Source organism: Cricetulus griseus, chromosome X (genome assembly GCF_003668045.3).
Source record: "Cricetulus griseus strain 17A/GY chromosome X, alternate assembly CriGri-PICRH-1.0, whole genome shotgun sequence".
NCBI lineage: Eukaryota > Metazoa > Chordata > Mammalia > Rodentia > Cricetidae > Cricetulus > Cricetulus griseus.
The window spans coordinates 88082238-88097598 of record NC_048604.1 but is presented as its reverse complement, the minus strand read 5'-3'; the positions used below and the strand labels follow the sequence as shown (position 1 = coordinate 88097598).

The 15361-nt window shown below is 36.5% G+C and overlaps 1 protein-coding gene across 1 annotated transcript in view; it reads right to left on the bottom strand.

The window, feature by feature from the left end:
- Nucleotides 1-4104: 4104 nt before the first annotated feature.
- Nucleotides 4105-15361, bottom strand: part of Cfap47 (cilia and flagella associated protein 47) — a 261790-nt gene continuing 250533 nt past the window's right edge. The window contains exons 64-65 of the mRNA XM_027432785.2: nucleotides 7648-7816; nucleotides 4105-4317 (exon numbers count right to left, since the gene is read on the bottom strand). Of these exons, the coding sequence (XP_027288586.1) occupies nucleotides 4105-4317; nucleotides 7648-7816 (382 nt within the window). The remainder of the gene's footprint in view (nucleotides 4318-7647; nucleotides 7817-15361) is intronic.

The following is a 15361-nucleotide window of genomic DNA, read 5'->3' as shown; positions in this document are numbered from 1 at the left end:
TAAATGTACATTCTCTATAACATCCATCACACAATATAGTCTTTTATTAATTTTCCATCCACAGATATGTAAAATTTAATCTTATCAAGTGGCTTATATGTATGAATAAAATAAAAGACAGGTGGCAGCTATAATTTTCCTATAAGCCACACACATCTCCTTTATTTTTGAAGGCATGAAATTTGTTTAATGAAAGGCTAATTACAAACTGTTACTCATAGAATCATAGGTATTGTTTGGCAAAGAGATAGCCATTTGTGCTAAAATGATTTCAAGATTGCCCATACTATTTATTTTATACTCTTCCCACTGACTGGTGTCAATATATTCAGTTTTACTTTGCTAATGATTCATTCTTAAAAATCAGATACACATCATTGTAAGTTGAAAATAGTGATACTCAATTTCTGAGACATCCCTCCAGCCTCTATTTTCACAGAGGATCCAGTTTCAGTTCCCAGCATACAGTGGCTTGCAACTATCTGTAACTCCAGTTCCAGGGAAATTTGATGCCCTCTTTTGACTTCCACAGGCTACTGCTCACATGTGGTGCATATTAACTCATGCAGGCACACAAACACACATGCACATAAATAAAAATTTAAATAATTTAATAATTTTTAAAAGCTGCTTTCTTTATCATATTGAGATATACACATATTATTTATTTATTTGCTCATTTATTTATTTGTTTTAACATTCTGGAACAAGTGTTTATATGGACACATAATTTTGCACAGTTATTACATTAGTAGGTTTATTTTTAGCATATTTAATAGCTGACAAATTACTCTCCAAAGTGTCCATTTGTCTATTTTCTTACCAGTGTACAGAGGTTTCACTGTTTCTACAGCCCCACATACATTTCCTCTGGTGGTCCATTTTTTAAATATTTTTTTCTCCATTTTTATTTGAATTAGAAACAAGATTGTTTTACATGTCAATCCCAGTTCCCTCTCCCTCCCCTCCTCGCCTACTCCCCCAACTAACACCATACCTATCCCCAACCCCATGAGTCTAGGCTCAGGAGTATCCCTCCATGTGGAATGGGCTCCCAAAGTCCACATCTATGCTAGGGATAAGTACTGATCTACGACAAAAAGCCCCATAGATTTCCGAGGTCTCCTTACTGACACCCAAGTTCCTGGGGGTCTGGATCAGTCCCATGCTGGTTTCCCAGTTATCAGTCTGGGGGCCAAGAATCCCCCTTGTTCAAGTCAGCTGTTTCTGTGGGTTTCATGGTGGTCCATTTTTTTAAAAAAAAATTTATTGATTCTTTGTGGATTTCCCATCAGGCATTCCAATCCTATTCATCTCCCCATCCCTTCATATCTGCCCTCTGCACCTGCAACCCCCATAAACAAGAAAATAAAACTTAAAAGAAAAATAAAAAAATCAAAACCAAACAAACAAAACCAAAACAAACCAGAAAATTTTGGGATGGAAACTGTAGTGTGACCTAATGAGTCACACATTACATACTCTTTAATACATAAATCTTTACTTGTAAGGATTCATGAGTTATTGATCTAGTTTGAGTGCTCTGGTTTCTACTACATTATCAGCATTGGGCCCTCAATGGGACTTCTCTAGGATATCCTGTTATTGGCCTGTGTAATGGACATTCTTCACCTTTGGATACGCAGGTCTAGTACCTTCACTTGCTCCAGCAATTCATAGATGAGGTGGACGTTGGAGTGGGTTAACTCATAGCCCTGTTTCTGGGCCTGGGTGGTAGCTGGGTTGGTCAGACCATCACCACTAGCTTTTTCTCATCATTACCACCTGGACAAACTCTCAACCATGGCCCTGGGATGGCCCACACAATGTAGTCAGTCAATGAGCAAGCCAGTTCTCTTGCTCTCACAGCCTTGGGGCCAGCTCACCTGCACCAACACCACTAGTGCCAGCTCTACTAGTAGTTTTGCCCAAGCCAGGTGCAGGCCCCACTCTCCCGAGTACTGCTGCAGTTGGTGAGATGAGGGGCCAACTCTTTTGACCCCAAGGCCAGCTCTCCTGACTGATGCAGGTAGCAAAGAGCGAGGGGCATCTTTCCCTCACCCACACCACCACATGGTACACTGGGGTTAGGGTGGTGTCAGTTCTACTCTCCTGCCTTCATGGCTTGCTCACCTGCATCCCCACCAAAAGGGTCAGCTCTGTGCTGCCTGGGCAAGGTGCAGGGCCTGCTCTCCCAAGTGTTGCAGCCCATGAGGGGCAGGACCAGCTCTCCAAACCTCATGACATCTGGGCCAGCTCTCCTAGCTACCACAGTCAGGGAGGGATGCAGGAGGGAGGCAGAGTCAGGACTCCCACTCCCATTATCTTGGGATCTGTTTTTCTACCTGTAGTAGGTGGAGAGGGCTGAGGGGCAAGGGGGACATCTCCTCCCTCCCTCTTCATCACAAACAGATAATGGGCCAGCTCTCCCACTCTCATGTCTTTAGGGCTGGCTCACTTGCACCACCAATGGGGTCAGCATTAATGTGCTACCCAGGTGAGGTGCAGGGCGTGATCTTGTTTTTCCAAGTACTGAAGTTGGTGAGGGGTGGGACCAGTTCTCCCTATTGCTGCAGTCAGTAAGGGGTAGGATCAGCTCTGTGCAGCCCTATCCTAACTGTCTTTGGTGGTGACAGGAACCACAGACGTCAACACAGTCTATGGCCTTGGACACAGACATGGCCCTTGGCAGCAGCACAAGCCTAGATGACACCATGATCCTAGGTAGCAGCATAGGCCACTCAGATCTATATGGCCTCGGCAGCAGCATGGCTCTTTGGCACTAATGTAGCCCTAGGTGGCAGCCCATAATCCTGATGTGTGTGGCCCTTAGGGGCAACATGGACCATGGATATAGACACAGACCTTGGCTGCTTTTGAACCATGAACCAAGACATTGTCTTTGGCAGAAGCCAGATGTCAGTGTAGTCCCAGGTGGCAGTGCAGGTCACTCAGATCCCCAATGGGCCCTGTGGCAGTGTAAGCCTCAAAGAGCAAAATGGCAACAGGTAGAGGTCCAGATCATAGGCATCTGCATGGCCGATGGCAACAGAAGCTTTGGACATCAGCATAGACCCTGGCTGTATACCTACATTATTTAAGCATTGCAATAAGGAATCATAGAATGTATAAGGGCTATATAAACATAAGCACACTGTGGTAGTTTGAGTGTAATTGGCCCCCATAAGCTCATAGGTTGTGGCACTATTAGGAAGTGTGGCTTTGTTGGAGTGGGTATGGCCTTGTTAGAGGAAGTGTGTCACTGTGGGAAGGGTTTTGAGATTTTTTTGTGCTCACGATACCACCCAGTGTCCAAGTTGACTTCCTGTTGCCTGCAAAATGTAGGACTCTCAGCTATCATTCCAGCACCATGTCTGCCTACACAATGCCATGCTCCCCATCATGAGGATAATGGACTGAACCTCTGAAACTCTTAAGTGGGCCACCCCAATGAAATGTCTTCTTTATAAGTGCTGGCTTGGTCATGGTGTTTTTCAGAGCATTAGAAATCTTAAGAATGCATCAATTTAAAAAAATCATTATATAACATATGGTATTATAAATATCAACTATGAAAAATAGTGAATCCTTTAGGGTTATACGCCAAATTTATCACTAGTCTTTTAAAATGATATGTAAGGAATTGATCTGTAATACCAGCATTGTTTAAAATACTGTCATTAAATCATGGTTCGGAAGCCAGGCCATGGTGGCACATGCCTTTAATCCCAGAATTTGGGAGGCAGAGGCAGGTGAATCTCTGTGAGTTCCAGGCCAGTATGCTCTACAGAATGAGCTTTTGGACAACCAAGCCAACACAAAGAAACCCTGTCTCAAAAACACAAAACCCAACCTAAACCAAACCAACTCATGTTTCAGTCTTGCACGTTAAAAGTAAAGATATTCCAACACTTGTACCAAAAATCCATTTTAAAACAAAAACACAAGTCAGAAATGAACTACATCCTATTAAAAATATAAAAATCCAGCAATTAAAAAACAAACAACAAAGCCCCAGAAAGTGGATTATGATTATCCCTCAAAAATGAGATGAAAAACAAAATACCCAATTCTACTTGAGAGCAAGGAATGTTTATTTTTTTTTTATTTTTGCTTTTTAACTAAAGGAGCACCTTTAATAGTAGAAGACACTCCCGTGCTTCGGAGTTTAGCATTTTCACGAATAAAATTTTGTCGAATTGGTGGCATGCTATCATATGTCTTGTTATTAGTATCAATTTTGGCTTTTATATGTTCCAATGATTTTGGTGATGGAGGTAACCCATTTATTTCATACAGCCAATATATTTCATCTGTCTGAAATTCGAGAGAAAGAAAAATTATAAGAAATATACAGAGACCTAAAAGAATTAGGGAAATATTTATCACTATTAGTAATTTCTATTTTTGAAAATAGTAATGGAAAGATGAAAAAGTAAAGTTGCATCTGTAATGAAAAATACTTAATAGGGACATAAATTATGTAAATCCATTGGCTTTATGAATAAAGGAAAAGTCACTGACAAGAAAATCTCTTAGCTAACGGTCTTCCATGTAGGTAAACAATGCCTTTCAAGATGTACTTTTAAATGAATACTTAACTGTAGTCACAGAAATGATTGACAAATTACAGTAATGTGATTTTTGGATAATGAAAGGCTAAAACATTACAAATATATTTATTTATTATTGTTTATTTATGGTCTTTGGTCACCCACATTTCTCTGGTGTTTTCATTTGAGTCAATGTCTGATGTAATTTGCAACTCTTTGAATTTTTCTCCCCAGAAACTCCAGCATGCATTTCAGCTGGTTTTGGATCATCAATCATCTCTGAATCCATTCCTTAATAATAATTGGAATGGTATAAAGTGGTATATAAAATCCCTATATTCATGCCCACCTGGGGTATGAATTTTTCAAGGTTTAAATTCTGCACTATTTTCCAGCTATCCCTAATGGTATTAATTTTCAGTTTCTCACTGTGGTGGATGATTTCATTGATCCTCTTTCCTTCTGTATTTCACATACTGCCTTCCCTCTATTTTTTTCCTGGTGTCATATAACAAACAGGCTACTTAAATTCAAATTCTTATTCAAGGATGTGCTTCCAATGAAAAACAAAAGTAAATACATATTTAGAATGCCCTTTCCTATTGTTTCATGCTAATGGAAAGCTTTCTTTAGAAGTAATATAAAATATATACTTATATTTGTGTCTCTAGTTATAACAGGATTGTAAGATATATTAATATCTATGTACATAATACTTTTATGCAAGCATGACCATAAAACATCATATATTTCATATTCTATAACTCTGATAGTTAAGGTTGAGTTTGTGTAGTATGTGTGTAGGTATGTACACATGTACTTGTGTGTAACTGTGCTTGTGTATACATGTATGTGGAAGCTAGAAGTAGGTGTCAGGTATCATCTTTGATTGCCCCTGCTCTACCTTATTTTTTGAGACACGGTTGCTCAATAAATTTAGAGCCCATTGATTAGACTAGGCTGTCTGTCCAAGGAACTCCAGTGATCTGCCTTTCTCCTCCTTTTCATGGTGGAGCTAAATAGATAAATGTGCTACTGAGCAACCTGGGGGTTGGAACTCAGGAATTCATGCTTGCATAACATATACTTTACCAACTAAGCCATCTGCCAGCTCCAGTATTCACTAACTTTTTTTATAGTCATTCAGGAAAACGTATTAGATTTTCTACTCCTCGGGAGCAGCACTACTTTTGATAAAATAAATGGAACCACTTAACTTCCTTCCATCAAAACTAATGCTATTTGTCTTGTTTCCTAATTGTAGAACAACAGGTTTGAATCATTGTAATGATGACTTAGTTGAATGAAAAATTATAAGGCATGAGAACATGATTGTTGAGTTTTGTCTAGGCATGATTAATTAAAACTATTCTTATAAATTATTCCTTTTTCTGAGTGAAGTAGAATGAAGACCATATTGTTGTAACTACTGCTATATTGCTAGCCTAAGTGTTTAAAAATGACAATGGTGTAATTAACAATTTGAATTTAGATAATTACTTGACTTTTTGAACTGCAACGTGAGAGTAAGGATAGATGTTGAAATTAACTGGGATTTGGAGTCAAAGGGTATCAGCTGTTATTTTTAAGATTGGTGATTTGATATGTGCAATGACTCTTATGAATCTCCAGGGTAATTCTGTTTAATATACCAATTTTAAAAGTTTGTACAGTGTAATATTATATTTATGGGTAGAATTTCATATTTAGGATCCACATAATTGTAGAAAAGTGCTAACTTCAGCAAGTTGTCCTCTGAACTTTACACACGCCATGTTATGTACATTTTCCCTACTAGAGATGAATATATGTGAAAACACACTAGAAATAACAAAAGTAGTATAAGGACTTTAATATGAATTTAAATGTTTAGGTGTCTTACTATACAATTTTAGGAAATCATCATTGGAGGAAAATAAAGTCTTCGTAGAACTGTATGTGCTATGTTCAAAATTTCCATTAGTTCTACACATATTACTCAAAACTGAAAAAATAGATTTAAGATTTATCTATAAATTATCTACTTCATATTTGAAATAGGGCTTACCATATGTTTTTATATCTACAAACATGGCAATGAGTACATGAAATTACATATTCTATTTTTGCACATGTTTGGAATTTTATGTAATAAAAATTAAATAAGCAAGCTGATATTTCCTATCCTTCTCTTGGTTTGAATTGATTCTCAAACTGCAGCCAAGGTTGATGTCTAAATCAGAATCCTTTTGATTTTACCTACTGAATACTGAGATTACAAGTATGTCACAGAAATTCTGGCAAAATGTTAATTTTAAAAACATGTTTCAATGTCAATTTGTCTCCCACATAAGCTTTTATTTTTTCAAATAATAGTGGAGGCAATGAGTAATATTCAGAAAGGCAAAAGAGGTTTCATTGCTGATGTCCTATGTTCTATAAAAATCTTAGAACAATGAAAAAAGAAATTCTCTTAGTCACTAAATTTTTATTTTCAATAATTATTAAAATAATGACATTTTCTTCTGTTAATGGCAGTGACTAATTGCTATTTGATTTAAAAGTTCAGGGATTTCTTTGGCAGCAGGAGTTTTAGCTTTATAATCTGACAACATGTATTTTGTATATATGCAACTGAAAGTAAACTGTGGTAATAGTATGTTTTCCAAGAATTTGAAAGTTGCCTTTATCCCAAAATTTCTCACTATAAAGTATGTATGAAATTCTATGAAGATACTTCTTTCCTGGATAAATTTTTAAAAAACTGTACTTACCTTAACTGTTAGCAAAACAATCACTCTAACTTTAACAGAAATGGTTTAATTTACAATGCATTTTTAATTAAAAGTTTTTATTTACTTCAACATTTTGATGATATACTTTAATCAATGTTTGCAAAAGGTGTTTCAAATAATATGAAGTCCTTGAGTAAGTACCTTTTTAAAAGAAAATGTTATGTAACTATTCAAATCATCTATACATTTAGTCTCCCATATTTTTTAATATGAAATATAAGTAATTCCTTATTTTCCTAGTATTAACAAATTATTTTGTTATATTCCATACCTAAATTATTTGGCTTTGAAAATTAAAGATTGTGTTTTTGAAAACTTACCTGTATTACAAGTGTTGCTCGATATTTCTTACTATACATTCGGGGTTTAAATCCTACAATGATGAGAATTCCTTTTGTGTAAAATGGAGGGAGTTCTCCACGATGAGGTTTTACAAAAAAATCTCGATCACCACCTGGCAGAAAATAGGCCGTAAATGGCTCGTAATACCTAGAAAAAAATAAATGAAATGCATCAATTGGTCATTGTCTCATTGACTCATTGGCTGAACCATAAATTCTGCTCCAACATAACCATAGCTCAAAATTAATACTGAATGCTTACAAAAATGTATGAGGTGGCATTTTGAATATTACAAATGGAGTCTGTCCTAGTTTTCTGAAAATAAAACACCATGATCAAAATAACTTAGGAAGGAAACATTTATTTGGCCTATATTTTGCAATCATTGAGGCAGGTCAGGGCAGGATCTTAATCAGGAGTAGAGGCAGGAACCAGAGAACCACTACTGGGTTGCTTCCCCATACTTTAGCTTGCTTGTAGAACCCAAGATCATCTTCCCAGTGATGGGGCTACCCATAGAGGGCTTAGCCTTCTCACATTAATCATTAGTCAAGGCAATGACTAACAGACAAGACATGGACCAATTTGATGGAGGGGACTTCTCAGCTGATATTCCCTCTTCTCATGTGTCTCTATAGTTTGTGTCAAGTTGACAAAAATTAACTAGCACTCTATCATTTTTATTCTCAGGGTGGCAAAATAAAATTCTGAATTTTTTCATTTATTTCCTGTGTTCATAGTATACTACGATAAATGTTGTCCCTATAAAAATTGGTCAAACTCAGTATTCCAGATTAAAACTCAGTCATTTGTAACTAAACTGTCCACTAAAGCTATGATAAAGCCTTTTGTCTCTACTGCTGTCCCATTATAATATTTACTTACTTACCAGTAGCTATCTATCTACATGCTAAGTACACAGAAATTACTAAAGTCTCACTGAAGTTTTATAGGCATGAAGATAGATTATTAAAGTATGAAGTGGAGTGACATTCGTGTTTCAAGTTGCCATTTCATGCCACGATAGGCAATTGAGAAAAAGAATGTTAATTAAGTCGATGAATTTCTTAGTTAAAGAAAACAGGGTAGTGGTACATGACAAAAAATGCTTTAAGTTCAGAATTTAAGATAAATTAATAGCAATGCATGTAAAATATCAAACATGGCTGCTAAAAACCGGTACAATAGTGCAACACAGAAAAAGACATGGGAAGGTTCATGATGTTACTTTCTGATCTATTCAACAAACAATTATTGAGTATCATGGTGGACGATCGGAGAACATGTTCTGTAGATACAGGTGGTATTGTTTGAATCATAGCTCTACATAGCATTTCAGGAAGTTTACTTAATCTTTTGTACCCCAGTTTTGACACTTCTTAAATTAATAAACAGAGTCAAGTCATTGAACCAATGACTAACACATGTAGTTTGAAAGGCGTAGCCAATATCACTTTAGTCATTATCAATGTGATTTTAAAATATTTTATAAGCAGTGCCAGGAAAGGAAGGGTGATGTAATACATGAGGGGAATAACATGGAGCACCTAAAAGGATTACAACAGGAAGATGACAGACAGATAGATATTTACTGGAATCCATAAGTCTCCCTTATCCTGAGATACATCCATTCAGAAATAATATATGGAAGAATTCTCTTTGTGAGGAACCGAGAAACCATTAAAGAAGATGGGGTTACAGGTGCATAGCTGCCATGCTTGGCTACCAGCTTCTGTTAAGAAATGATTTTTTTTTTGTGACAGGGTCTCTTGTATCCTGGGCTGGCCCCAAAATCACTATGTAGCAAAGGATGACTTTAAAACTTTGATCCTGTTGCCTATTCTTTCAGTGTGTTGAGGTTAAAGAATCAAACACTATGCCAAGTTTATGCAGTGTTGGGGATCAAACCAAAGTCTTCCCATGTGCTAGGAAAGCTCTCTACCAACTGAGCTATATCCCTATACCACAGACATTTTAAAATGAGAAAAACTAAAATAAGAAAGAAATTAAAGGAAATAAATACTCTAATGGTTTCTAAGAAATCAAAAGAAACATAATAGAAGATTACATGAATTATATTTAATAACATTTGACAATTAAGAAGGAAATCCACAAATTCTTAGGAAAAAAGTAACCTATCAATGGATTGGTTCAATAGGTCTGTACAAATGATTTTATTAGTAATTTAAAACTTTCCTTTGAAGAAAATTACACTATCATATACCTTCTTAGATGAATGCTATCTGTAATTCAAAGAAGAGCTAGTATCAACAGCATCAATTTTTTAAAACTCACCCCAAGTAACTGCACCTAATAGTACACCTCCACAAAATATAGGAAGAACAAACTTTATCCAGAGTTATCAGAAAAAAGACATAAGGTAGGGTAAATGTAAATTAATGAAAACCTAAAAACCAGTAAAATTGTGAGGTGGCTAATTGAATAAGCCACACCAACAAAGTTCAACCAACTCAACAGAAATATAGCCATGTTACCTTAAAAAGAAAGAAGTATAAAGTAAACAAAGGTGGAGGGTAGAATATGATACATTTTAGGAATAAAAGTGATCACCAGAAACTAGTTAGCACAATCATAAGCCCAGACTAAGAGAAAGCTTATGAGTGAAGCTTAGGTAACCAAGAACCAGACAGACCAGATAACCCAGAGACCTCGGGTAACTTCAAACATGACTGATCTAAAAAATAAAAACAATCATTAAAAGATTCCATTTGTAACTGTATTATCCTTTACTTATACAACAGTGCCTTATCCAGTCATCATTAGAGAGGCTTCCTCCAGCAGCAGATTGGAACAGGTGCAGAGGCCCACATCTAGACATTATGCAGACAGAGACAGACAGAGAGAGAGAGAGAGAGAGAGAGAGAGAGAGAGAGAGAGAGAGAGAGAGAGAGAGAGAGAGAGAGACTGACTGACTGACTAAATGAAAGGTCTCCATGAAGTCTTTCCACTCAGAATTCAGTGAATCCCATGGAAGAGAATCCAGAAAGATTTTAAGAGTCAAAGGGGATTGAGGACACCAGGAGAACAAGGCCCTCTGAATCAACTAAATAAGGCATAGATGACCTCACAGAGACTGAAGCAGCAAGTCCAGGGCCTACATGGGTCTGCACAAGGTCCTCTGTATATATATTACAGATATTAGGTTTCTATTTTTATGGGACTCCTGACTGTGAGAATGAGTGGGTCTCTGACTCTTGTACCTGTTATTGGACTCTTTTCCTTTTGTTGGGTTGCCTTGTCCAACTTCAATGATAGTTTTTACTTTATCTTATTATATTTTATTTTGTCGTGTTTGGTTGTTAACTCTTAGAAGCATATTGTTTTCTACTGAGATAAAGAAAGGGTGTGGATCTAGAGGGGAAGGGAGGAGGGGAGAAACTGTGAGTAGAGGGGAGGGAAAATATAATCAGGACATAAAAGGAGAAAAAATGAAAGAATATTAGCAAAACCAAAAAAGATAAATTAAAAAAAATACTTTGTAAGAAAACAAAACTCCTGCTGAGTAGGCAATCAGGTAGCTCCTGAGGCAAAAATAACCTCCTTCACCAAAGGCTCTTCATGGGAACTATACTTTCAGACATTGTAGAATACATATTGCTAATATAAATACACTTGTCTCAGGTCCACACAGTGTTCCAGGAGGTAGAAACTGGATCTGAGCCGAAGACTACTATGGCACCATATTAGATTAAATTGGTGGAAAAATATTTTAAGTGCATTCGTCCAGGAAACATGCAGGAATTACTAGTCTAATATCATATAAAACAGACATAAAACCAAAATTAATCAGAAGAGATAAAGGATACTTCATTCGGATCAATGGAACAAGTAACCAAGAAGACACTACAATCCTAAACATGTATACACCAAACTCTGGCAATGCAATTTCATAAAAAGCATACAATTGCAGTGCAAGAGAGAATCAATTCTTGAAAGTTGTCCTTGAATTTCACATGCATCCCATGACACACACATATGCCCCCTTCCAATAAACAAATACATGTAATAAAAATAACCAGTGAGCTCTACAAAATAAATTAATGCTGTACCTCAAGGTTTTAGCAAAATGAGAACAAGCCAAACCTAAAATCAGTAGGTGGAAAGAAACAATAGATATTGGAACAGGAATTAAAATGGAAATAAAAAGAATGCAAAGAACCAATGAAACAAAGAATTGGTTCATTAAGAATAAACATGATTGACAAATTCTTAACTAAACTAACAAAAAAGAGAGGGCAGAATCTAACTAGTGAAATTAGATATAAACGTGAGACACTGAAAACAATGCCAAAATCTAAAAGAAGGATATAATTTTCTAGATACATATGTCCTATCCAAAGAAAGCCAATTTCTTGCTAGAGTAGAAAGCTAGAGTAGAAAGCCAGAGTAGAAAAGCAATATAGATATTATAAAGAACTAGCACAGTGTACTTCAACTATTCCTTAATCTGAAAGGAGAAATGCTATTATCTTTTCCTGAAACCTGATGAGAACATAAAAAGAACATAATGAAAAGTATCTCAGTATAAGAGCAAAGTCCAGTACACATCAAGAAGATCATTCATTGCGACCCACTGTGATTTATTCTAGTATGAATGTGTGGACTAAGATATGCAAATCTATAAATGCAATGCATCAAACTAATAGATGATAAGGCAGAAAGCAAACAAAAATTTCATAGATACAGAAAGAGCTTTGATAGAGTCTAAATACTTTCCTGACAAAAGAACTTAAAAAAAAAACGTATTAAGACTATACACTAGTATATAAAAGCCTATATATGACAAACCTATAGTCAACATTATACAAAATGGAGAAAACTCAAAAAGTATTTTTAGTAATACCATGAGTTGAGTATGCCCACTTACTTCATTCTTGTTGTGTGTATTCCTTGAAGTCCTATCTTGAATAAGACAAGAACATTAAAGAAATACAAATAAAAAAGAAATCAATGTATTCCTGTTTAGAGATGGTTCTTGTAGATAAGAAAATCCAAACAATGCAACATACAAATATTACAACTTATAAATACTTTCACTAGAGAAAAAGAACACAAAACTAATACAAAAATAAGTAGCTTTTCTATATACTAATAACAATGAAGCTGAGAACTATTTAGGGAAACAGTCTTGTGAATAGCAGTTCTAAAAAATTTATAAACATCCTATGAATGGAGTTAACCAATGAAGAAGTTTATAGTAAAAATTTAAAACAGTGAAGAAACTATGAAGACATGAAAAGGTGGAAATATCTCCCACACTTATTAACGTAATTAATATATTGAAAGTGGATATAGTACCAAAAGGAATTTACAGATTTAATGTGAGCATAACAAAATTTCAATTACAGTCTTCACTGAGACAGAAAAACATAATCCTATAATTTGTTTAGGTGTTCAGAAACCTCTGTCTAGACAAAGCAATCCTGTATCAAAAAGAGCAATGCTGGAAGTAGCACAATAGAAGATATAAAAATGTAATTCAGACTTAGTGTAATAAAAACAGCATGCTACTGGTACAAATCAGGTGCCAGTAGATCAATGGAATAGACTAGCAGACTCAATTAAAAACATCTCTTACCCACCTGATTTTTGACAGTTTTCACAAGCATATTTTGGGATAGAAAACAGTTTTTTTTAAAAAATGGATTCAGGACCTCTAATTTTATTTCAAGACTGAATGTGGAAATTTTGAAATGTGGCAGGAAGACTTGCTTCATCAGTATCACCTAGGTTACCTAGGTTACCTGTTTAAAATATGAATTCCTAGTCTCTAGAATTAGAATCGGTGGTCATGTGACTTAGCAATGTGAATTTTTTAAAAAAGGGTTTCCTCAATCACAAAAAGACAAACATGGTATGTACTCACTCATATATGATTTTTAGACATAGAGCAAAGGTTTACCAGCCTATAATCCTCTACCCCAAGGAAACTAGAAATCATGAATGACTCTAAGGGATAAATGGACCCCAGGAATGGGAAATGGCATGAACTCCCGAGCTAATTGAGAGCATGAGGGTAGGGAAGTGGGTGCTGCCACAATAAGAGCACAAGATGAAGAGTAGAGGAGAAGAAATGGAGGAGCAGATATATTGAGTTGGGGGAAGAATAGAGGAGAGAGAGCAGGATGAGAGATACCATATCAGAGGGAGTCACTATAGGTCTGAGAAGAGATCTGGAACTAGGAAGATCTCCAGAGACCTATAAGGATGACACGATCTGACAGTCTGGGCAGTGGAGGAGAAGTTGGCCTAGAAACCCTTCCCCTAGAATGAGATTGATGAATACTCTCTATGCTATTCTAGAGTCCTCATCCAGTGGCTGATGAGAGCAGAGACAGACATCCACAGAAATACACTGAGCTGAAATCTGGAACTCAGTTGAAGAGAGGGAGGAATGAAGAACGAAGGGGTCTGTACCTGGTTGGAGAAACCCACAGAAACAGTTGGCCTGAAAAAGGGAAAGCATATCGACCCCAGATGCTCTTTGGGAGGACAGTACAGGACTAATCCAGCCCCCTGATCATGGATGCCAATGGGGAGGCCCCTGCATTTCTGGGAGCCTCTGGAGATGGACTGGCATTTTGCCCTGGTGGGTGGGAGGGACTTCGAGAGCCCATCCCACTTGAAGGGATTCGCTCTGTCTCTGAACACATGGGGAGGGGCCTAGGCCCAGCACAGGAAGATTTGGTGGACTTGGTGGAGCCCTGGTTGGGGGCCCTACCCTGCCTGGGGAGTGGCGGGTGGATGGGGTGGGGGGTAGGTTGGAGGTGGGGGAGAAGGAATGGGGGTGGGGGAGGGAGAGGGAAAGTACATGTGAAAATATTAATAATTTAATAAAAAAAATTTGAAAAAAAAAGGGTTTCCTGTGTGATATTCATATGCAGTTTGGAATCCACACCCCCCTCCACAGACACAGACACACACAGATGGACAGATACACATACATACAGACAGACAGACACACACACACACACCACAAACATATATACACACTTAGTATTTTCTATTAAGTTAACAAGGTCCAAAAGATCTAGAGGAGAAACTTCTTTTAGTTGTTGAATCATGCAGTCTATATCTAATTCTTGAACATAACTATTTTCTTAAATAGGATTACCCAAGATTTGAACACAGAAATGAAAATAAAAACTATTCCATTATATGACTCCACAATTCCACAAGTGAAATATATGCCTTAATCTACTGAATATGGAGACCAAAAAAGGCCACTCTGCTTATATAAAATAGGCAAATTTATACAGATAGAGCCAATTAATAGTTACTACAGAGTTGTGGGAGGGGAGATGGGTAGTAACTGCTTAATGAATGATGGGTTTCATTCAGGAGAAACAAATGTTTTCTGGCACTGGATAGTGGTGACTGACGGAAAGCATTAGAACTAAGTTATCAATTGCATAATTGGAAATGGTTTAAATGGCAAACTTAAACATGTAAGTTCCGCACTATGCAATTGTACATAGTAAAGTTAAAACATGATGTTAAAATAATAGGTAAATACTTAGATTAACTAATCTGTTACAAGTACATTTTAAATAAAGGCAATCTGGGCAAATATGTTACCAAATAGACAAACAAGACAATATCAACACCAAAACAAATGGTGCTAGGAATAATGGATGTCCATATATTCATTACAAAAATCATTGTATGAGA